This window comes from Pecten maximus, chromosome 2, assembly GCF_902652985.1.
Source record: "Pecten maximus chromosome 2, xPecMax1.1, whole genome shotgun sequence".
Lineage (NCBI taxonomy): Eukaryota > Metazoa > Mollusca > Bivalvia > Pectinida > Pectinidae > Pecten > Pecten maximus.
The window spans coordinates 42,722,547-42,749,494 of NC_047016.1; the positions used below are offsets into that span (position 1 = coordinate 42,722,547).

The 26,948-nt window shown below is 35.9% G+C and overlaps 1 protein-coding gene across 1 annotated transcript; it reads right to left on the reverse strand.

Moving 5' to 3' along the window:
• LOC117343184 (myeloperoxidase-like) lies at positions 1 to 26,947 on the reverse strand. Its single transcript, XM_033905527.1, has 17 exons — positions 26,905 to 26,947; positions 26,302 to 26,440; positions 24,982 to 25,220; positions 14,878 to 15,216; positions 14,510 to 14,639; positions 13,084 to 13,301; positions 12,751 to 12,930; positions 12,245 to 12,296; positions 10,749 to 10,852; positions 7,659 to 7,766; positions 6,896 to 6,985; positions 5,906 to 6,398; positions 5,200 to 5,427; positions 4,247 to 4,416; positions 4,040 to 4,142; positions 2,233 to 2,300; positions 1 to 413 (listed from the first exon to the last, which is right to left on the reverse strand). The coding sequence occupies exons 1-17, from the start codon at positions 26,945 to 26,947 to the stop codon at positions 403 to 405; spliced, it is 2,715 nt and encodes a 904-aa protein (XP_033761418.1). The 3' UTR covers positions 1 to 402.
• Between the last annotated feature and the right edge of the window lies 1 nt (position 26,948).

The window sequence follows — 26,948 nt, forward strand, 5'->3', positions numbered from 1 at the left end:
TAACATAGTATAGCTTAGTAAATTCTGAACGCAAGCATACTAGTAATTGCCTCTTTATTCAGATTCTTGTCCATATAATATTTAAACAAAGATATACATGTGTTAATGTTTATGTTTGTCCAAACGGTTTTCGAAACTGTTTAAATTGGGTGCTTGAACTACATTTTCTGGTAAAAAGTTCCAACCATCCACAATTCATTGGGTGAACGAATATTTCCTCATGTCCAGCCTGCTTCTTGATTTACCTAGGCTGAGTGAATGACCCAAGGTATCTCTTGCTTTCTTGGCAAAAATCTGTTGACTCGTAGCCTTCCTTCAAAATTTTGTAAACTTCAATCACGTCAATATAGAGATCCAATTAGGTCAGTATGAATGTCAGAATTTCTTCGAGGTCATCACTGGTTACGCAGAACCTGCAAAACATAGCCATGGTTATAGCGATATTAACTAAAAATATGGCTTCAAACAAAGACATGGCTATAGCGATATTAACTAAAAATATGGCTTCAAACAAAGCCATGGTTATAGCGATATTAACTAAAAATATGGCCTCAAACATAGACATGGTTATAGCGATATTACCTAAAAATATGACTTCAAACATAGACGTGGTTATAGCGATATTAACTAAAAATATGGCTTCAAACATAGACGTGGTTATAGCGATATTAACTAAAAATATGGCTTCAAACACAGACGTGGTTATAGCGATATTAACTAAAAATATGGCTTCAAACATAGACATGGTTATAGCGATATTAACTAAAAATATGGCTTCAAACATAGCCATGGTTATAGCGATATTAACTAAAAATATGGCTTCAAACATAGACATGGTTATAGCGATATTAACTAAAACATGGCTTCAAACTTAGCCATGGTTATAGCGATATTAAATAAAAATATGGCTTCAAACATAGACATGGTTATAGCGATATTAACTAAAAATATGGCTTCAAACATAGACATGGTTATAGCGATATTAACTAAAAATATGGCTTCAAGCATAGACGTGGTTATAGCGATAGCAACAACAAAAATATGGCTTCAAACATAGACATGGTTATAGCGATATTAATTAAAAATATGGCTTCAAACATAGACATGGTTATAGCGATATTAATTAAAAATATGGCTTCAAACATAGACATGGTTATAGCGATATTAACTGAAACATGGCTTCAAACATAGACATGGTTATAGCGATATTAATTAAAAATATGGCTTCAAACATAGACATGGTTATAGCGATATTAATTAAAAATATGGCTTCAAACATAGACATGGTTATAGCGATATTAACTGAAACATGGCTTCAAACATAGACATGGTTATAGCGATATTAATTAAAAATATGGCTTCAAACATAGACGTGGTTATAGCGATAGCAACAACAAAAATATGGCTTCAAACATAGACATGGTTATAGCGATATTAACTAAAAATATGGCTTCAAACATAGACATGGTTATAGCGATATTAACTAAAAATATGGCTTCAAACATAGCCATGGTTATAGCGATATTAACTAAAAATATGGCTTCAAACATAGCCATGGTTATAGCGATATTAACTAAAAATATGGCTTCAAACACAGACATGGTTATAGCGATATTAATTTAAAATATGGCTTCAAACATAGACATGGTTATAGCGATATTAACTAAAAATATGGCTTCAAACATAGACATGGTTATAGCGATATTAACTAAAACATGGCTTCAAACATAGACATGGTTATAGCGATATTAACTAAAAATATGGCTTCAAAGATAGACATGGTTATAGCGATATTAACTAAAAATATGGCTTCAAACACAGACATGGTTATAGCGATATTAACTAAAAATATGGCTTCAAACATAGCCATGGTTATAGCGATATTAACTAAAAATATGGCTTCAAATATAGCCATGGTTATAGCGATATTAACTAAAAATATGGCTTCAAGCATAGACATGGTTTTAAAGATATTAACAACAGAAAGATGGCTCCAAACATAGTCATCGTTAGATCGATATTGACAGCAGAAAGATGGCTACAATAATAACTACAATGCAAACACTAATTACAGCCAATGTAACGATCAACAGTACCCGAGTAGTCACCAAGTTGCATCAATCGACAACATTTGTTGTTAACTTTCTGAAATTCATTACTCGTCAATCAATCCAGAACATACCGTTCGTTTTAAATGAAGTCAATATATATGCCTGATTAATTAATACTTACATTGCTGATCTGTATTCCAGAATGCGAGGTTAACATCCGGTATTTTTGAACAGTCTATACGGGCATTCCTGAAAATAGCAATATATTGTCTGAATATAACGCTATGAGATACAGGCCATACAGACTGGGTATCTCTGTATTCAAACAAGTTCTCTCCAACTCTCTTATTAACGACATGTATATAAGTACAGTATAACGATTGACATTAGTTCTGTAAGGTGCAGTAGGAGTAATGTCTTGGCTGGTTCAAATATCATTTCCTAATAACAATCATTTTTTGTTTCTGTAGCTTTTATTTTAGTATCAGGATTTCAGATTGATAATTATATAAATCATATTTCCACAATGTTTACGCTCCTGCATAAAAACAAATAATAATATATCACTACTATAAAGGAAATCCACATGAATGCAACCAGGGACCTTCAGATGTAAATCTATATTATAACTCTGTCTTATTCCACAAAAACTATTTATAAAGCATTAAAATACCTCATTTGCATGTGTGCAAGAAGCAATGTCACGTATTAGTATCTATTAAAATATCATTCAAAAAATTTGAAATTAATAAATATGTAAAATAAGAGTTTGTATATAAAAGACGAATAAGAAAAGAAAAAAAATATATATACTGTAAAAGTGGAAATATTCGCGGTGTGGAAATTTTCGCTTATTTCCCTATCAGTAAATCTCCGCGAAAATTTCCACACGCGAATATATGAACACATAAAAATACTAAATATAAAAGATACAAGTTAGCGCAAAAACATCTTGACGACGCGAAAATATCCACACCGCGAACACTTTGGAAGCTGGCTAAGCGAAAATTTCCACACGCGAAAATATCCACTTTTACAGTATACATATTTATCAAACATAGGGAATCGGGATCGCACACGGGCCAGATGTTATTGAATACTGAAATCCTACACTCAGCTATGACGACATACACTAACAGTGAAAGGAACAAACATATCCTTTGGCTACATAAATAACTTGTGTTTTACCTAATGCATATTATGCATATTTCAATGCATGGTGCCATGAAATCTAGATATTCATTAATTATAGATATACATATTTCAATTAACAAAAACAACATCAATACAAGGTAGATAATTCTAATGTTTGCGAAGCAGACGACCTTTTAACATAATCTCCTGACTAGAATTAATTAAAGTGAAACAAAAATACATGTAGTAAACAACTGATATTGAATTTATCAATAATATCTTGCTTAGAAAGTATGGTTTGGGCAGGATCGCCTAGGTTTGCAGTACTGGCTCTTTCAAACGCGGAGTTGTGCTCTTATTCCGGGGCTGTAAACAAACATGGCGGATGGAAACTGCCAGGCGGCTGAAGTTTGAATTTAAATTGCGCATAGGTCGGCAAGTAAACCTTGTACAAGGTACCCGTGTGGTCGAATCATCTAATTTAGTAAAGATGTATTCGCGTCAGAATATAAATGCTTATTTCAATAATAATCGGAAGCTAACAGATACATAATTTATAATGCTATTCATTTTATCTGGTACAAACCATGTGCTTTGAGATTATTTCCTTAATGATAGGAGAGGTAAAATGCAATGTAAAAGACTAGGACTCGACCACGGGAACTCCGAACCCTAGTCAGACGTTCTAACTATCGTTCAGTCGAGTCTAGATCCGTTAAACAATATTAACTTTATTTTTCTGAAGTAAAAACTCAACATAGGACTCACTATAAAAATCGTATCGCGAGTGTTATTTGACTTTATTCAGCAGTATATAGACTAAACATATGTTTTTGCAACAATAACATACTTACGTTGTACTGACAGTCTGGAATGCCTTCGGCTGCATCTTGGTTACTTGTATGTTGTTACATATAATCTTTGCGAGACTAGACTTTCTGATCTCGGAAAGTTGGGCTGCAAAGAATAAAGTTATATTAATAAGCAATCAGGTTGGGACGGAGCACCAAATACAGCAACAAGCATAGTATACTTACAAAAAAGATATATAGAATTGTTACCTGGATTCAATCCACGTCGGCCAAGGTTGTATTCGTACCAAAATCTGTCTCCCAGCTTAAGTTGCTGGAACTGATATCCTATGATACAGGCAAATGTGGGACCGACGATTCCGTTCTTGATGGCGGTCTCCGACATGGCTCCAGCGTACAGGTCTATGTCTTCAGGATGACTATACAGGATACAAATGGAGACATGTTCAATGTAGTCCGCGTATATACCCGACAGAGGCAGACCAAGACAATGTTCTAAGTATGTTTGACTTTAGACAACAACATATTTCAAAAGGACATTTTAGCACGCCAACTAGACCGCACTGGTGTTTCAGAATTTCAGAACCCGAAAGTACTTTGAATCTGGCATATGTCAAAACAGCAAAATAAAAATCACATTCTGTTACGATTCTTAAAGTTGGTCATCGCCCACGCAATAAAATATCAGGAAAACATCAATTTTCATACATAGATATATTTGCTTCCAGAAGTCCATTCCTTCTTTTGTTGACTTGATTAGAAAGTCTAGTGTTCAGCCTGGTCTGAAAAATATTTCCTATCAATAATCGTGTCTAAAGGCTATATTTGCGAGAAGGATACTATAGAAAGCTGGGCGACATTACACCACTATGTAGCATTATTTTTTGGGTGAAAACGTTTCAAAATCAATACCAACATATAACTCCAATTAGTAGGTATAGACGATTCCTCTGTTTAAACAGGAAACAGGTGCATTATTCGCCGAGATGGGTTACATAAATATGACGTCAATCATAAATGATTGTTAAAAACAACCCCAAAAAATCGTTAAATAGTTTCAAAAAGTGACTTCAGTGTACCAACAATATATTATGGTAAATTGCATAATTTATATTTGCACACCTTAGCTGTGATATTTCTCTATTGAGATGTTTTACACACGTTTCAGTGCTTCGACATCCCCTATATATTGATGTATTTACCTATAGGCACTTTGCAGTGCTGCCGCAGCCTCTTTAGTGTGGTGCAATAGACCGAAAGAGACACCGGCCTGGAAAGTCTTAGCCTTGGGCAAGCCGCACCATTCTCGCCAAACGTTGTAAGCCGGAATGCCATGGTCACGCCCTCTGTTCACATTTATGGCTGGGAGGTCCATAGTGTTGCCTTTCGGATCGGGGAAGAGCTTATTTCTAATTCCTACTTCAAAAAATCTGCAAATAGATATATCATTATTTCTGTTATCAGATATATGTTTTCATACTGTATCAAATCTGACAACAACAAATTTTGATGTGTTTTTGTGATGAGTTAGTAAACGTGTTTTCCTCCGTCTAGTCCATAACTTAACAATATCCAAGGATGTTTGATTGTTTTATTGATTGATGTTAATTGACCAAATTCAAGTTGAACATACATGATACTTTTCGAATACAGCACAGGCGTCTGCCTCTGGTATTTATTTATGGAAAAAATATTAGCCTTCTATATATAGTAGGAGTAGGGGCTAATATTGTTTCCATTATAAATATTAACCAGAAACAGACGCCCTGTGAATACAGAACGCAGAGTAAGTTTCTTGTCGACAGTGTGGAATAATTCTTTGAGTGTCTCTCTGGTTCTCTTTACCTAAGATATGCAGTTTGATGATAGTATACGTATACACTAAGTATGAACGCCTGCAATACCCACCTGTCACTTTTAGTCGCTTTGGCGTTACTCAACCAACGAAGCACGCCCTCATAGCCATTGCCTTTCATCTCTTCACACAGATGGGGGCGATGGAATGTTTTTTCGATAGGCACAGTTTTGGTTGGCACATGGGAAGGGCTGTATTGCGCCTGAATGTTGGTTATCTGAGAATGACCGAAACGGAAAGCGGCAGCGCCGAATACGTTGGAGACCGTAGCATCTATATTATCTCTATAGTAGTAGCTATAACCCAGAGGGCGCAGCTGTAGTTTAAGATTATACAAATATGTTGAATTTAAAATAATCGGCAGGTACTCGTTATATACGATATGTTGCATCATGGCGATAATGATCTTCCTGCCCTCGTAGAACAATCTGTTGTCATCCCAAGTAGGGTTGTGGTTGGCCAGGATTTTCACAACACGGTTGTGTTCCCTAACCCAAAGTAAATGAACCGCTCCCAAGTTCGGAACAACGTTTACACGTTTGTCACCTGAAACAAAACATCACTAGATTACTGTTAAAACATCAACCCCCAACAATTAATTTAACACTATATATGTACAGACACACACTTAATACACGTAATACTATGCAAGTTAGAATATAGATTCGTTACTTAAAATAGCCAAAACCGCTTAAAGAGTAAATTTTGCAATATCTTATCTAAAGGCGCATTATTTTTTTACTAAAGATATCTACTGAAAGCGCTGTCTACTTACAAACTTGATATTACTCTACCAGAAGTATTGCGTCATTTTTTGGTACTTTCCAACTGCTAAATATGTTTTTATTTTTTTAATTTTTGCATTTGTATGATGTTTCATAACTTAACAAATGCAACTTGGACGGACATTTTAAAACTTTAAAGTGAGTTTGGCTATTTTAGTAACAAAACTATTCCTCATATAAAAACACATATCTATTCGATTCCTTGCAACCGGCAAATGATGACTTGAAAGGCAAGTACATGTGTATTTTACAACTTACCTGCGTCCTGACAGTAATCATCACTTGTGTCTTTGAAGCACGCTGTTTTACCAACAGGAAGCCTGTTGTAGCTATCCACTTTTAATAACCCTGTGGACAGATATCAGCAATGTCATTTTCCAAAAGATAATGCGTGCCAGAAGCATAATTCATGCTAATTTGTCTCATTGAAGATTAAGTTTTCAGGTTTATTAGAGAGTAGCTCGCGTGCAAGACATGGTTATGGCCTCGTGAAGTACGTACGTGAATATATATAACACTCCAAAAACAAACAGTCCATACGCTTAACTACATGTAGGTTATTCCGATTAAAACGACACCTGGATAGTATAACAGTAAATAGGTTTTCTTCTTCTTTTAATTTACAGGTTTAGAGGTTGCTCAATCAAAACGTCCCCGAAAATCATTCATGCGATGCGATGAATCGAGACAGAGAATTATGGATATAATTTTGCTACGTGATGTTAACAGTTCACTTACTCCACACGATCATATGGGATTTCGTAATGTAGACTAATGAAACATAAACAAGAGACGATTCTCTGGGAGAAAAAGCGAAAACACTATTAACACTGAAAGGATTAATGACTAATTTCATTTTTTTAATCAATAAACTTTTCATAAAAGCATTCCATCATAAATACTGTGCTGTTGTGAATGGAAAAAATCCGAATATATGGCATATGCTGGAATCCATTAAACATATCTGATGCATTTGAAGCGCCTTGGTCTGTGCATAAGATTGGTAATTAGAAAACGTTACCTCTTTTCTTTACGCTATCCCGCAGTTCCAGCATCTTCTTCTTCGTTGATCCGTATACGTTAGATGCATCCAAATATGACGTCACTTCGTTCAATTGATCCCGATAACCTATACATGAAAAAACTTGTTTAATGTTAACTCGAATGCAGGTTTAAAATTAGATGATATCACGGCATATTACTCATATCTACTTGAGCTGCCTACATAGTGTACAATACTTTCTTAAAAAGTGACACCCGCTTGATGCTTATATGCATGTCCTCACATTTCATTTATTAGGAAACACCTGGTTCTGATGGCCGTTATCAAAGCACGTGTGAAATAAAACATTGATTGACTGTTAGGATAAGTTTGCGTTTTACAAGGCCTTTTACAAGGTGAGGCATCAGCTTAAATGTCTGCACTTCCCTAACTGCTGTCACACACAATACCGATGACCAAAAAAAAAAAAAACAATAGTCTGTGAGGTATTGTGAAACATGGTGAAAAGAACTGGGGTCCTCTTTTGATACCATTTTTCTCATGCAAAATGTACGGTACCAAACGTAAATAGTCACTCAAAGTCAGCGATAAGAAGCAAGGCAGTGTTTCAAGCAAAATTTTAAAGTATATGAATTTCGTAATGGTAATTATTGATTATATCAAGTTACATTCATAGTGTACACAGGACATAAGTTTATGTACATTAAAAGAAAATCCGGTCGCTGCGAAGCTATAAATTTCCCAAGACGATACACACATTACTGACGCCTGTAATAGAAATACTTGTCAGTGTATCCATCGTCAGAATATGGCATTACAGCTTACAGACCATTAAGAAAGTATTAACAAAGATAGGATCAAATGCCGAATATCTGCTTAATATGGAACCAATATCAATAACCTTATTAAAGATTTGCCAGAGACTGTGGTATTCAAAGTCTGGAATAAAGTTGAAATAGAACCAGGAAAGACTAAGATGATTAAGTAATTAACCAAGAATGTGCGGCAGATACCTTCAGATTAAAATAGAAAGTCAGTTACAGTCATTCACAGAACATGTAAAGAGGGTACAAGACAAGTACGAACACTCAAAGACAAAGAAATAGTCCTCCAGATGGACCAAAAATTAACAGTTGGTCGTCTCTAGATGAGGTCCAAATATTTGTAGACAAACTAAAGCCACAACTCAAGCTGATCAAATCTACACTGAAAAAAAGCTCATTACATTTTCAAATCAATACCGCAATCGGTATATGTTTTACGCCGTTGTATACCACGTGGGTACACGTTGATGGAGGGGCCCTGCGATGACTTATGATAAACTGCAAAGAGAATGGCAAATGAAAGGGTAAAGCATCGTGCTATTGTGACTTCATGGCGAGTTTTGCAGTTCTTGGCATTGATAGTCGTTTAAGTTTAGTGTTGGAATGGAAACCAATCCAGAAGAAAATTGAAAATTATAATCAGCACCGAAAGGAACTTGACAAACCAACTGATGCAATTACAGATATTCTCAATGAAGGTGACCATCCTGTTCAAAACATAGGGTATAGGTATGTTTGTCAGTGTTGACATCGAAAGTGAAGACAGGGAATTTGAAGCAACATGACATATGCAAAAACATTTTCGAATGGCCGCAGAAATAATCGTATTTGGATCATTTTAAACTGTAGAAAGACGATCAAGACAATATCGACACGCTACATGCCCTAACTTGTTGTTAGGATTGATAAGCAATAAATGACAAACATACGATAACCATGTACTAATTATGACTCATCTGGTTCTATATAGGCCTTGTTTGTTATTTGTTCACATTTTCAGAGGCTGTTACTAACTTATTTGCTTTAGATATATTTCGATTAATTTTGTATGACGACATGTCAATACATATGGTTAATGCAACATTTTAATCGGCAGTGTCGCTAATTGACATTTAATTTAAGATAATTCCTATTTCGTCTAGGTAATTGAACAATTCAATCGGCAGTTTTGATGGTATTACTAATTGACATTTAAGGTACGATACTTGCTATAGGTAAGTGAATTTCAATGTAGTAAAACAAATGTCTATTTTGGTTTGCTGATGCTTCAATACATACACATTGTTATCTTACCACTGTGTATCTTAATTTTAGAATATGGCTGTTGTCATGATATCAATGTTTGAGTACTCCATATTAAAAAGAAATTTGGTATTTTAACAAATAAAATTCCTGTGACGAATAGATATATTCTTTTGATGTTTTAAATCAAGTTAATTGTCCTATCTTCTGGATAGCATGCAAACTCTTTTACTCTAAAATGAAATGAGTAATCTATGTTATCGAAAAAAAACATTTGGAAGTACAAGTCGATGACTGTTACTGCATTTGTATGTATCAATCTATGTGTTTTACATGAAGAAACGCAATTCTTAAACTCTTCATAACTTTTTATGTCGAGTGTTGAGTGGTTACATATAGAGGAATTATTGAACAATGATACTGACAAATGCTTAGTAGACACTAGAAAAAAAAAGTTTTTATTGGCAGTTGCTTCTTATTGCTGATTTTGGGTGTAGCACGCTAGTAGCACAGTATCATATTGCTTACAACGGTAGTACATCGGCCATGGTATGGTATGACTATGGTTTAATATCTCGGTCGGTATATATAGAGGCCACCGGGCGGTGTTCTACCGATATCAACAAAGCTATACCGGCACACCTGCTGCACTTCCGTTGAAATTCCGTTGCTCCTTTCGGCAGATTTTTTAGCATGTTCATAAACGTATAAATTCGCCTACATGTGTTGTTTTTTTTTTTTGACAATGTTCTGACAGTTGACGATGTGATGCCATTGTGCTGCAGTACTAGTACATATCCCCTAAAATCGCCAAATTGTTGAGCTCACTTAAACGCTTCGGCTCTGTGTGACATATGGCCCTTATAGCTACAATGACCTGAACGAAAGTAAGATGAGGGGGACATCTCAGAAGCATTTTAAAAACCGGATTTGGACTTTATAATATTTTGCATCGTGCACTGTCAGTGTAAACCCCAATAGGTCAGTTTATATTTCCACCGGTAGTAAAAGCGAAATAAATTAAGTAAGCTCCGAGTCATACCTCTTAATCTGTCCTCGACGGCAGCGGATGATCTGACAAAGTTCATACAAGACTCTTTGATGTCCTTGTCCGATTGGGGCACGATGATCGGAAAGCACTCTGGTCTGGAAAAATAATATCTTTCAAATATAACATCCTTTAAAAAAAAAAAGACGGCGCATATACATATAGTGTTACCCATATCGATCCGTCTGCCCCGTCCATAATTAATGTCATATCTTGAGAACACCTCGACAGATTTGGACAATATTTGCATCATAGTTATATAACATCCGATACCTCATTAAGTTTTGAAGGTCATCGGTCAACATTTTCTAGTTTTAATTTATGGCCTTTACTAAAAAATATTACAATGCTTTTTTATTCAGATCATTTACAGCACACAAACACATGAACTCAATATTGTATCTCTTGATGAAGATTGTGTTTCATTAAATTTTGTGGTATTGTATTTTGTGCATGACGGTTACAAAACTTCAACAGCGCCCGAGGGAAAATATATTTTATCTCCGGGTGAGAGGCCAGTATTTAAAATCGAAATACACGTACGTCAAAATTTGACACATTGTTGAAGGACAAACCAAAATAGTCCACCATTATTTGAAAAAAACCCATTAATAAACAAATAAAAATAATAATAAAAAAATAATAATAATAAAAAAAGAAAAGAAAATCCCCCCACCCCGCCAGGATATCCCATTTATGGTATAAATACTATTTTTATCAGCTAACCAAAAAGGAAACTTAAATCTTTATATTTACAGCATCATTTTGTTTTGATAGGATCTTGAAACAGCCGTCGAACGATGTCGAGAATTCCCACAACTTCTCAGTAAACAAACATCCTCATGCTATTACTTGTAAACATTAAGTAACAGGATGTAAAAGTAGATGTGCTGATGCTCCACGTTTTAAATCGTATGCCGTACTAGCAGGACAGGAAGTCGGCTATAATTTCATCTTCAAGTACTTGACTTTTGACAAGTTAGAATTAAACGCATAGTTCACGGTAGATAAAGGATTTTAAAGCTCTCCCTTTATGCGCCCTCTTAGGCCAAACTCATCTGAATTCAGAGCAAATATTTACACAAAAATAAGTCCTATTGGCCCAAGACAATGATGCTCCAGATCTAATTTGGACTGAATCCGATCCGATCCGATCCGAAAAAGAATGAATTTACAAAATGTTCAATTTTGGGCTCCAATCCCCCGACCCTAAGGATTCAAAACCTTTACCTCCATTCATACACACAACTGCTTGCTCATTTTATTTGCCCTCGTTTAAATGAGGGTATTTTCTGCTTTGTATGCAAATAAAGCAAAACAATGTCTCAGGCTATAATGAACTAGAAATCTTTCACATGGGTTAGATATTTCCGGCAATTACAATTTATAGTTTAAAAATAGATTTCTTTATTTCTAATACAACCATCAATTCAAATCCAGGCATACTTTTTGAGATATCTTAATAAAACTTCATTTTTATTTATACCCACCTTTTTGCTGTGGTCATGGAGGCACAACAGTTGATTCCTGCGCCACCTTCACCTAAAAATGACACAAGATGGATTTTTTTACTAGCCTTAAATTTACATGATATCTTAATGTTTTGATGTGCAGAGTTTCTTGGCTTTAAAACAAATAAAGTTAACTTTTACTTATAATGGTAATGATAATGGTTGCCCTCGTATCGACTTCATTGTTGTTAATTAATTAACCAACGTCCTGATGCTTGTTAAAAAACAACATCCAATTGATAGAACAGTCATAATTTTGTATTTAGATTTTCTTTTACCAACATTAGCCATCAAGATCAAGTTTTGAAACCGGATGTCGTGCCGGAGATCTTAGCGCAATACCCCCGCAACAAGACGCCCCAAAATTTTGCCTTGGTTTTCTCTGAATTTGACTCTGATCAAAGTTCAACGTGGAAAAATTGAAGTTACGCACAATTCACAGTCCTAGTCAGAGTGAGATAAATAAAATGCAATGACATACTCACCTTTTATGACCGGGGTGAAGATGAAGTCGTGGTCAAGGAACTGACCAAACGACATATGCATTGACGTGATTCCTGCTGACAGCTCAGATTTGGGACCTGCCTTGAACACCTTGTTACTGATCACCCTTGGGCTTGGCAGATCATTGAACGTAACCGACTTTTTCCGAGGGGTGCTGATGCCTAACGACGGAGGGTTACAATGGTTATTTGTTATATTTATCTAAATTGTATGCATAAAACGACAAAACACGCAAAGGCTCCACTAAAGAAAAATATAAACGGAAATGTTTGATAATGAGGGAATTGTGATTTCAACATGGAGGCTGGACTTACCGTCTTGATAAGCTGGCTGGCGGTAGCGCCTCTGGGCTCTAAAAGACATGCCCCATCTGGGGTGTTTCAGGTTATTACAAGATCCATCAATGGTCCTGAATCTCGAGTTGGCATCACAAATCGGAACATGCTGTGGGGCGCAATACTTTGCTAACAATGCTTTTAACGCAGCTTGCCAACTACTATTGTACAGTAACTGGTCAACATTTGTTTTAGTTCTGAAATAAAGAATTCAAAAATCAAAGTGTTATTTATATTTGTGGCATGAAGACAGTACACTACAACACTACAGCCTCAAACATGTGTAGATATAACATATACAGGACACCACAATACTATAGGGATGATATACAACTAAACCTTTCCATTAGCGTCTTACATAGAAAACATGATAAGGCGCGGATATTGGTGTGATTATTATTGCATAAATAATTCCACAATAAATCTGCAAATGCGTCAGTTGCTTCGGCGACCTAGGGAAGTTATAATTAATAATAGACAATTATAATAATTATAAAGATGTTTGTTCTGGTATCTATCAAGGCTATTCAGGCAAGTTATGTCAGTGTTTTCTCAAGAACTCTCAGACTTAAATGATTCATAAAGTGATTGTTTTGCTGATCATGGCTGATGAGTGCTGATTAATGAAGATGTATATGACTAAGTATGGTCCGAGGATGTTTTGGGGCCTAAAGATTTTGGGGTCATTTAGGATGTTCAGATGAGTTAGGATGTTCGATGAACTATGGATAGTCGGATGACTGAAGATTGAATGACTAAGGGAGTTTTGACGACTAAGAATTATTTAGACGACTACAGATGTTTAGATGATAATTAAAGCTGTTTAGGTGCCTAAAGATGTTTGGCTGACTTGGAATATGCAAATGACATGAGACGTTTAGGATGAATAAGCATGATTGGGTGACATAATATTGAATGTTTGTGACTAAGGGTGCTTGGGTGACAAAGGGTGTTTGGGTGACTAAGGGTGTTTGGGTGACTAAGGGTGCTTGGGTGACTAAGGGTGTTTGGGTGACTAAGGTTGTTTCAGTGACTAAGGGTGATCGGGTGACATGTTTGTTTGAGTGAGATTGGGTGTTTGGGTGACATTGGATGTTTGAGCAGCATTGGGTGTTTGGGTGACATTGGGTGTTTGAGTGACATTAGGTGTTTGAATGACATTTGGTGTTTGGGTGACATTGGGTGTTTGGGTGACATTCGGTGTTTGAGTGACATTGGGTGTTTGGGTGACTTCGGTGTTTGGGTGACATTGGGTGTTTGAGTGACATTGGGTGTTTGGGTGACATTAGGTGTTTGAGTTACATTGGATGTTTGGGTGACTAAGGGTGTTTGGGTGACTAAAGGTGTTTGGTTGACTAAGGGGGATTGGGTGACTAAGGATGTTTAGGTGACAAACGGCACATACATCCTGTGAATCTCCTGCACCAATAGTAGCTCCAGATAAGCACACTTGTTCATAGCCCCAGATACAGAAGATGGTGCTGCAAACATGTCCAATTGGTGCGAATACACGGAATCGTCATCCGAGTCTACACCTGTAAAACATGATTCTAATACAATGTAGTACTATGGTCTCAATAATAACACCAAACATTACATGAGTCTATATCTACAACATTTGAGTGAAGTACTATGGTCACAATAATAACACCAAACATTACATTACAGTACCCGAAACAAGAAAATCCTGATGTTGTTGACGGAGAGAGAGAGAGAGAGAGAGAGAGAGAGAGAGAGAGAGAGAGAGAGAGAGATCATGATCTAATTACGTACCCGAAACAAGGAAATTCTGATTCTGTTGTATGTCCTTGTTGAGTTCGGAAGTTCCAACTAATACAGCCGAGCTTAGTGTAAACTCCATGGAACCACCATACACATTTGTCATCATAGTACTAGATGACATGTCCATGGTCCCCATAGTACTACTGCTTGATGACATGTCCATGGTAGCTCCACGCTCCTTTCGAGACAGCTCAATGTCATCCTGGGCTTCGTACAGAGGGGACAATTCATTGTCTTCACGCTTTATTCTTGATCGCGCTGTCTCCCGTGCGTGTATCACTGCACTCATGACTAATAACAGCAGCAATGATAAAACAGGTGCCATTTCACCTGTAAAGAAGACAACATGTCGATTAGGTTTTAATTATATATCAAACTGCATTCTGATTTAGGTTATAGACAGTAAACGCCAATTGTTAGCGAGCGGTTCGTGTTTTATAATCTGTAATGCAGTGGCCTTCATATTGGCTATAACCCGAAATAGAATGCAGTTTGATAGTTGCAAATATATAACGCATCAGTTTTTTTTTTATAGTTTAATCTCTAACAACCGTATGACAAAAAACAAAACAAAAGTATCCAACAAGAGCCTCTAGGAAATGTCAGCCCAACCCATAGTGATGAAAACTGTCCATGTGTTTTCTACTGTGTTTTCTGCTGGAGCGGAGACTCTCTCCCTGAAACCACTAACATTTACAAAAGCAGATCGCTTTTAGTACCCCCTCCCCCATAGTGGATTGTGAAGCATAGGAATTAGCCTGAAATTGTGATGGTTGGAATAGATAACTAAGTACCTTTTTATCGCGCTTTAATTAATTATAATTGTCTTTTGAAGTCCTAATTCAAAAATAAAATCACAAATTATACCATCATGACAGTGATTTTTATGCCGAATAATTAAGCTGAAAGCATGTGAACATGTCGAAATGTATCAACTAGTCCGCTTACAGTTTTTATTTTCTTTATGCAAGTAACTGTTTTTATTGAACTTCTTTTTAAAATTTACTATTAACTTCAGTTGACCTATTTAGATAAATTTATTTTGCACGTGATTCGTTAATCTGTGGGCCCGGCTCCATCTGGTACCATGCATATTGGAGGTTGAATTGTTATGCACTGTAATTATGCACAAATATGTTAAGGCTGGGCTTATTTACCAACTTTTGACAATACTGTCGTGTAGATCATTACAAGGGGATAACAACATTTACACAGGTCAAAATCAATGACATATTGAAAGTACTGACGCCATCATAATCCTCATATCGCTCAATCCAGAGCTTACAAGGTAGCTTATAGATCAATATATCTTACAATATGGGCCGTGATGATGCCAAGGGCAGGACTATTTGCAGATTTCTTTTTTGACTGAACTATACTGTACTGTTTTATGCTTTGTTTATCTTTCAGATCCGAATTCGTAAAAAAAGTATTTTCTTTTCAAGAATATAAAAAAAACTTGGTAAAAACATATTGTCTTTCAATCAAATATCAAAATATCAAATATTGATGCGTACGATTGATAAGTCGTGAGCCTCATATTGAAGGATTTGAATTTTGCTGGACAGATTGTATTATTTTTCAACATAATCCCCTTCAGTATCTATACACTTTTGCCAGCGGTGTTTAAGGGCCTCAATGACACTTTTATAGAACTCTTTTTCTTAGCTGTTAAGAAATTCATCCACTGCATGTTAGGGTTAGGGTTAGGGTTAGGGCACCTGAAATAGCTGTTTTCAGTTTTGGAAATAGATGAAAGTCTGATGGAGCGAGATCAGGTGAATAAGGCGGATGCTCAATCAATTTAAAGCCACAATCGTGAATAGCAGCCATGGTAATGACAGACTCTTTCAGCCTAAGCCTAACCCTAACCCTAACCGATTTGTCCATTTTGAAAAAGCCGCTTGTCTTGTTTACTTTAGAGTGCTACTCGTCGATATAAACTAACCAAATGAGACCAGTCCTTGGGTACACGGCCCTATATAGTCACAGAATAGTAGGACTTAAAAAGAACATCCATGAGTACCTCCTTCAATACGAGGCTCACAACTTATCAATCAGCCCTTATAGGATCAAGAATTACGTTTAAAAAATATATATATCTTGTAATATTTTAAAACCAATTAATCTACCCCTTTTCGGTATATTTTTGCGTCCAGTAACTCAGAAATATGCGTAATATATGTCAATACGGTAGATAAGATTTTTACTAGAATACATAATGCTGAAAACTTAATAAAAAGATATTGAAACTATCGTTGTTTATGGAAGCGCATACAAAATATGACTTAAACATGAATGTTAAATTTGTTGTTATCTAAGCTATTGCCAAAAGCTTGGCATTTGCGTTAATATAAACATATTGAATTTACAACATGTAATACCTTAAAAGGTCAACATGAATCTTAATTTATCATTTGACGTTCAGCCAATCTTAGTGTCATTCATTTCTTTTGGAAACAAAATAATTTGCAGGCAGCAACTGATCTGTATTGCGTATATCATCCGGCATTAGGCGAACAGTCTTTCGCGTGTTATCCATATGATTTAATCTTGCTTGTAACAGGTATTTTCATTAGCTTAGAAATAGTTTATCAACCCATAACGTAAAATATTATTTCGCCAATTGTAACGTCACTTTTTTATTGGCCAATAAAGCGGCGTAATTATTTCTTATGGAAAAGAGACATCAATATAAGTGGATTTTCACAGAAATTGTTTATAATAATAATTAAAAAAAAAACAAAAAAACAAAAATAAAAAAAAACAACAAACAAACAAACAAACAAACTAACGGAATGTATTATCATCATAAGCGGTTTCCTTAGAGTACACTTATTTTTGTGTTATAGCTCCATAACATAAAAAATTAATTCAAGTTAATCATTAAGTTAAATGCAGGGAACTTACCGAATGATTATATGAGCAAAATCAGTACATTTTGGAAAAGTTGTTGTGAGCAATGATATTAAATATCACACATGTAAAATAAGGAAATTACGCAGTCAATGTTAAATAAAAAATTACAAGCAAAATAAAAAACAATTTGAAGATACTTGCACGTGAACATTAATTTTTTGGGGAAAATTTCCTTTTAGGAATTATTATTTCATTGATATAGGTGCAAAAGTCTCATTGTCATTTCCAGTTATCAAAAGGAAAAAAAATTGTATTAAGGTGAACAAGGGTTTGGGGGCTGTTATTCTACAGAATATGTACAGTAAGAGTAAGTAAGACGTTCATACTGATAAGTATTTTCTTTTGTTTATGAAAAACATGAATTCTTGAAATATGATCCCTTATAATAACCTTATCTGTATGTGTAAAACATAAAATCTGCAGACATCACGCATTTCTCATTTAAAACAAAATACACTTACCTAATCTGTCCCGTCTTGAAACCATCTCACCTGCCTGCCTGGAAGATACTGAGGCTGAGAGTTGAGTAGGTATACTGTATATGGGGATATTAATGGAAACAGGTGTTATTTTTACTAGTAGATGTTTTACACTTATCCGACTGATCTATAATGATTTACGTGTAGCAGGACCCGTAAACACAGTGACAGGTGCATCGCCTCATTCTGTGGAATTTTTAACGTCATAGTCGTACAGGAGTGGCGTTCATAAGTGCTGAAGCACTTCACCTAGAACTTTAACCATCGCTTATTTATAAGTGAAATTAATTATGAAAAGGAAAAAAAGAACATGAGTATATCCTGTTTACCATTTATAGACAGAAGCATAAAGTTTTCGACAACAATAACAAGTTTATTTGGCCAAATGTAGACATATAACCGCAATCGAAGATCCGGGTGTGTGGTTCTATCCAACCAATGACGGGTTTTGTTTCATAAGACCCGTTCTTAAATGGAGTGGTTGTGCCCTTGAACAATGCACATCGTCCATTTATCACTGGACAGAAGCGCTCTTGTACGTTATTCGGTTAAGTAGCCAATATAGCTATAAGAAGGAAATTTCTCCCCCTAATGGCTTTGCTGTTCACAGACTGTTATGTAACCGAGATTATGATACACTATGTTTATTTCAATGCCGCTGCTTGAAGTCGAAACAGGGACTTATGTCTTTCTCGTCTTGTGCTCAGCAGATCCAACTAAAGAGTTCAGCAATTCGTATTAACTGTGGCTACGTAATCCCTCTCACAGTAAATGACTTAATTACCTGAAGCTATGAGCTTCTAGACCACCTTTATTCTTCTTTACATACATAAGATGGTCCCCTTTAAATATGGTCAGTATGTCGTAGTTCTCACTCACCTTTGCTAAAAATTATGTTTTAATTCTAAAATATATGAAATATTATTGTTAATAATAAACGGCTGTCCCTTTCATCAAGTGGTATGCCAAGATTTTACAGCCATTTATTTATATTGTTTGGTATTTTATATTTGATAATTTTGGCGCAAACAGAGCTCGAGGTATGGACCAGATTGTGGAGCCGAAGATATGATAGGTTGATATTGTTTTATAATCTTTAACTTTAGCAGGACAAAAAAGATGTTGTGGTTTGCGCATGTATATCCACAATATCCATAGTTCATTTGGGTTACTCTGTTAAAATACTTCCATGGTTAAAAACACAACGTTGACGTCGGAATATACATGGTTCTAACTCTCGAACACTTCCACTCTCTATCTGTTATCCACGAAACCTTGCAATGTTGATTCGTGCTCTCAATTGTAACAATCGGGGTTGAATTTGATTTCAAGTCTTTTCCAAAATGTATTCAATCTGGATTTAAAAGTGTTTATGGTTGGTGATTCGACTATCTCGTTTGGTAGGCTATTCCAGTCCCTAACCACTCTTAATCCAAATGAGTGTCTCCTACAACCCAGCCTTGAGTGTTGTTGTATTTCAAACTTATTTCCCCTTGTTCTGTTATTGTCAATAACGTTGAGGATTCTATACACTTGGATGACATCATATCGCATTCTTCTGTACTTTAAAAGATGGTATTCCAAGTTCTATTAAACTTTCCGGATACGATAAGTCCTTAATAGATATAACAAGTTTGGTGGCCCTTCTCTGTACGTTTTCAATAGCCCTAGCATCTTTTTTTTTATACAGAGGGTTCCAGACAGTCACTGCATATTCCGAATGTCGAATAAGGGCTTTGTACAAAGTACTAAACATAGATTTGTCCATATAACTTCGAGGGAAGCATTTTCTCTCTCCTCTTTTTAGTACAAGGGATATTTGATCTTTTACCATTCTTTGTACCCCTCGTCTGTCAATATATCGCTATATACTGCCAGAGTGACAATAGACCAGAATCATCTTTACTAGATAATGGAATGTAAACCGCGTCAGAAACAATAGGATAAGTACATGTACCACTGTAAGTACATCTCTAAATAGTAATTAATAAGAACAGGGAATTTGGATTTGGCAATGGTTACAAGAAATAGCAATACAGCAGTAAGTAGACAGCATTGCTAACCTCAACAACGAATACTGTCAACCGTACAGATAATAGTGGAATATTCCTGAGAAATATGGCTCTACAATTTGAGGTCTTTCTGCTGTCATGATGATGCACGGTTGCGTTCAGGTCCTTTGAAGGATATCCAGGGCTTGGAACAAGGAACTATATATGCTAACGTGACAGGGTTGGTCACAGAAAGACTTCTGAACTGTTGGTCCATGTTCTTAAGCAACAGTTACCATTATCTTCGGGTGTCTATACATGGATTTGATTAAGGGAACATTAAAAAACGTTCCGTCTGCTAATTGGTCCATGTCTATGTCTGATGAAATGGAAACCATAATTATTTTCTCACAACTGTATTAATTCATGTCCTATTTCTTGTCTACATATTATAGATAATCGGTATGTAATTATAGATTACAACCCAGTAGAGGCCGCACAATATCTCAACACTGATGACACTTCTCGGTATGTAATTATAGATTATAACCCAGTAGAGGCCGCACAATATCTCAAAACTGATGGCACTTCTCTGTATGTAATTATAGACAGGCCGCACAATATCTCAACACTGATGACACTTCTCTGTATGTAATTATAGATAACAACCCAGCACAGGCCGCACAATATCTCAAAACTGATGGCACTTCTCTGTATGTAATTATAGACAGGCCGCACAATATCTCAACACTGATGACACTTCTCTGTATGTAATTGTAGATAATAACCCAACACAGGCCGCACAATATCTCAACACTGATGACACTTCTCGGTATGTAATTATAGATTACAACCCAGTAGAGGCCGGACAATATCTCAACACTGATGACACTTCTCGGTATGTAATTATAGATTACAACCCAGTAGAGGCCGCACAATATCTCAACACTGATGACACTTCTCTGTATGTAATTATAGATAATAACCCAGAACAGACCGCACAATATCTCAACACTGATGACACTTCTCTGTATGTAATTGTAGATAATAACCCAACACAGGCCACACAATATCTCAACACTGATGACACTTCGCTGTATGTAATTATAGATAATAACCCAGTAGAGGCCGCACAATATCTCAACACTGATGACACGTCGCTGTATGTAATTATAGATAATAACCCAGTAGAGACCGCACAATATCTCAACACTGATGACATTTATCTGTATGTAATTATAGATAATAACCCAACACAGGCCGCACAATATCTCAACACTGATGACACTTCTCTGTATGTAATAGATAACAACCCAGAACAGACCGCACAATATATCAACACTGATGACACTTCTCTGTATGTAATAATAGATTACAACCCAGTAGAGGCCGCACAATATCTCAACACTGATGACACTTCGCTGTATGTAATTATAGATAATAACCCAGTAGAGGCCGCACAATATCTCAACACTGATGACACTTATCTGTATGTAATTATAGACAGGCAGCACAATATCTCAACACTTATGACACTTCTCTGTATGTAATTATAGACAGGCCGCACAATATCTCAACATTGATGACACTTCTCTGTATGTAATTATAGACAGGCAGCACAGTATCTCAACATTGATGACACTTATCTGTATGTAATTATAGATAATAACCCAGTACAGGCCGCACAATATCTCAACACTGATGACACTTCTCTGTATGTAATTGTAGACAGGCCGCACAATATCTCAACACTGATGACACTTCTCTGTATGTAATTATAGATAATAACCCAACACAGGCCGCACAGTATCTCAACACTGATGACACTTCTCTGTATGTAATTAAAGACAGGCCGCACAATATCTCAACATTGATGACACTTCGCTGTATGTAATTATAGATAATAACCCAGTAGAGGCCGCACAATATCTCAACACTGATGGCACTTCTCTGTATGTAATTATAGATAACAACCCAGAACAGACCTCACAATATCTCAACACTGATGACACTTATCTGTATGTAATTATAGATTACAACCCAGTAGAGGCCGCACAATATCTCAACACTGATGACACTTCTCTGTATGTAATTATAGATTACAACCCAGTAGAGGCCGCACAATATCTCAACACTGATGACACTTCGCTGTATGTAATTATAGATTACAACCCAGTAGATGCCGCACAATATCTCAACACTGATGACACTTCGCTGTATGTAATTATAGACAGACCGCACAATATCTCAACACTGATGACACTTCTCTGTATGTAATTATAGATTACAACCCAGTAGAGGCCGCACAATATTTCAACACTGATGACACTTCTCTGTATGTAATTATAGATAATAACCCAGTAGAGGCCGCACAATATCTCAACACTGATGACACTTATCTGTATGTAATTATAGACAGGCAGCACAATATCTCAACACTTATGACACTTCTCTGTATGTAATTATAGACAGGCCGCACAATATCTCAACATTGATGACACTTCTCTGTATGTAATTATAGACAGGCCGCACAATATCTCAACACTGATGACACTTCTCTGTATGTAATTATAGATAATAACCCAACACAGGCAGCACAATATCTCAACACTGATGACACTTCTCTGTATGTAATTATAGATAATAACCCAGAACAGACCGCACAATATCTCAACACTGATGACACTTCTCTGTATGTAATTATAGATAATAACCCAACACAGGCAGCACAATATCTCAACACTGATGACACTTCTCGGTATGTAATTATAGATTACAACTCAGTAGAGGCCGCACAATATCTCAACACTGATGACACTTCGCTGTATGTAATTATAGATTACAACTCAGTAGAGGCCGCACAATATCTCAACACTGATGACACTTCTCTGTATGTAATTATAGACAGGCAGCACAATATCTCAACATTGATGACACTTCTCTGTATGTAATTATAGACAGGCAGCACAATATCTCAACACTGATGACACTTCTCTGTATGTAATTATAGATAATAACCCAGAACAGACCGCACAATATCTCAACACTGATGACACTTCTCTGTATGTAATTATAGATTACAACTCAGTAGAGGCCGCACAATATCTCAACACTGATGACACTTCGCTGTATGTAATTATAGATTACAACTCAGTAGAGGCCGCACAATATCTCAACACTGATGACACTTCTCTGTATGTAATTATAGACAGGCAGCACAATATCTCAACACTGATGACACTTCTCTGTATGTAATTATAGATAATAACCCAACACAGGCAGCACAATATCTCAACACTGATGACACTTCTCTGTATGTAATTATAGATAATAACCCAGAACAGACCGCACAATATCTCAACACTGATGACACTTCTCTGTATGTAATTATAGATTACAACTCAGTAGAGGCCGCACAATATCTCAACACTGATGACACTTCGCTGTATGTAATTATAGATTACAACTCAGTAGAGGCCGCACAATATCTCAACACTGATGACACTTCTCTGTATGTAATTATAGACAGGCAGCACAATATCTCAACACTGATGACACTTCTCTGTATGTAATTATAGATAATAACCCAACACAGGCAGCACAATATCTCAACACTGATGACACTTCTCTGTATGTAATTATAGATAATAACCCAGAACAGGCCGCACAATATCTCAACACTGATGACACTTATCTGTATGTAATTATAGACAGGCAGCACAGTATCTCAACATTGATGACACTTCTCTGTATGTAATTGTAGATAATAACCCAACACAGGCCGCACAATATCTCAAAACTGATCTTACCTACGAAGATGAACGGACAACTACTTGGGACATTGAATTCAATCCAAGTAAAACAAAAACATCCATATTTTCTAGAAACGAGATACCTATCACTTCCGCCTTCTTTCAAAAAATTGCCAAATCACAGACACATAACCACATCAGTACTTAGGGCATATACGTCAAAGTGGTACGACATGGAAAAAGCACATTCCGGATATATATAAACAAAATGGAAGACAATAGAAAATTATCAAAATATATGTGTGATTGATATCTTTTGGGATAATTGTAAAAATCAGGAAAAATATCATAGGTCTTCTTCTGGGATATCACATAAACTGCACAATGAACTATAGGACGAAATTAAATACTAACATGTAATAATGTACGAAATGGACTTGCACCTCAATACTTACAAATGTTTTAAATCCCTGTAATAAAAATTAAAATTACAATTAGAGTTTTTAATGGTATAAAATGCCTCTATATCCATATCTAATATATTAATGAAGTTGATTCGTTTGCTGCATTGGTATCTCCAATGACTTAAACCCGAATTATTGTAACTGTTTTTTTTCTCTGAAGGTAATGGGTCTTCTTTGGGCTAGATTCCAGTTGTTTTGCCCTACGAATAACAAATCTCTTCCATGGTGGCCCGTGCACTCTAGATAAATTCTATTGGTTCCTCTTCCTGTTTTCCTTCACTTTTCCCTGAAGTTTAGTTTCATTTTCATGTTTTCCTGTGTCAATTCGAATGTGTACATTAGAATGTTTTTGTTGTTTTTGAGATCCCGAATGTTCCCAAACTATATGCTTTCTTTGTTTTTTTATAGTGAATCCATAGTAACAAGAATGGGCATATCTTTACCTCTACGTTTCTGTTTTTGCTGTTCTAGGACTCCAAGAATAATTAACTTGTTTTCTTGTTGTTTTTCTTCCCTGTATCTCCAAACTTGTTGTATTCGTGCCTGCGTCCAGTATGTGGCAATTGGTCTGTTAAGCTTTCCTTGACAATATTTTGAACTGGAGATTCTTTGCATTCTACACTGAGCAAACATTCGAGTTTGCGGATGCAGTTTTCGAACTCCTCTGTCATTTCTCTGCGTCGTTCTTCTATTGTTTCATCTACTAAGATGCCCTTCTCAACCACTACCCTGCACGAGATACAAAACCACATGACATAATATGTTGAAAAAAAAAATGTTTTCACCATCTTCTATTCCGATACATCTGGTACACAAATGTTTTAATATCGGCTACGGTTAATCAACTTACCCCTCCTCTCTTCAAATACACACATACAACATTGTCAGTTTTCGTCACTCCATGAATCCTTGATACTTTCGACGATTTCTGCGATGTTACGGTACTTGCTGTTAATGCTTTTCCTTATATTATAAACCCTACCCCCTCAGAAAAATAGGTTATTCAACCCACCATCATGAAGAACTAATTACTATTACTATTATGTCAGCTTTACCCCTCGAACATGTTACTCGGCTAATTCTGATCCTTTTATTCTCCAACTGCTGTGCACAGCCCTGCTTGAATAGTGAATTATTTGATATCGGGAGAATGTAACAGAAATGAAAAATAAAAATGTATTGATATACTTTTTTCAAGAGCTGGGAGGGATGTGGTGTGATATAGACAAATAGCTCTCGTCAGTGTCTGATTTTTTTTCATCCGTTTACCACTGCCGTCGCACAATATTACGATGTCTTCAGCATCCATGTCATTTTTTATTCTGCTTTGAATGATTATTTGTCTTTGTTACGTTTGAGACTTTTTGCGTTCAACGTCAAAAGCACATTATTTCATAGTGATAGACCCATTAATTGTACCTAGGGCTCTGTTTTTGAATTTGTTTCTTCGACGATATTTTATGTGGAGTTTTTCTATAGTTGATGTTTGTATTCTCCGTTGTTTTAGATTTCACAGATAAAAGTTTGTTGCTGATGTTATTTACATACTGTACAGTTGAAAATATTTGCGGGGATATATTTTCGCTGTATTAATTAAATAAAGCGCGAAAATAAATACCTAGCGAATGTTTATAATTATATACCGAAATTTCATACTCGCTAACAAGATAACTAGATATTAGACATCTCTAAAGTGTGACTAGTGTTGCAAACCATTGTCGTGTCATCTGAAATGGTTTATTTGACATTTAATCAATCTTGATTCTTTTAAGTTTAGTTTAAACTCCTAATAATGTTACCAATAAGTAACCAAACATATGGCGTCGCTGTTGTTGTGGCAGCTGCTGTTGGTGGTGATATTGCTTTTGATAGTTGTTGTTGGCGATCTTTTTTGATATTGTTGTTGATGTTGGCGATCTTGTTGATAGTTGTTGCCGTCTCATTTACAACTTAAGAACATCACAAACATACTTTTACCACTAAATTATAAATTGCAAATGTGAGTAGATGTTATTTTGTTGGGATTTGTTTCCAGACAGGTATACTGCAGATGTTGCTTTAAATTGGCCTACACGTAGCATAAATGCCTTAATACGATTACAATGGCTCTCATTTCCAGTACGCAATACATGCATGTAATGCATGCATTTTAGTATGCAACATGGCCCAGATACACATATTGAATTGAAATCACAAACTTCAAAGGATAATAACAGTTATGTCATCGAGCCACGTCACAAGTTAGGATGTCAGCAATGTCTGAGCAGACGTGTATGCATGTGTAAATCAATGAAAATGAACAAATAAATAAATAAAAATATATCAAAAATCAACATCTGTGGTTAGGTAGGGGTCATATTCGACCATCTCAGAATAATTTGAGGCAGGTATTAGCTGAATCCCACTGGCTAACCTTGAGATGAATCTTGAAATGTGTTTTTCAAAGTGGCTGCCATC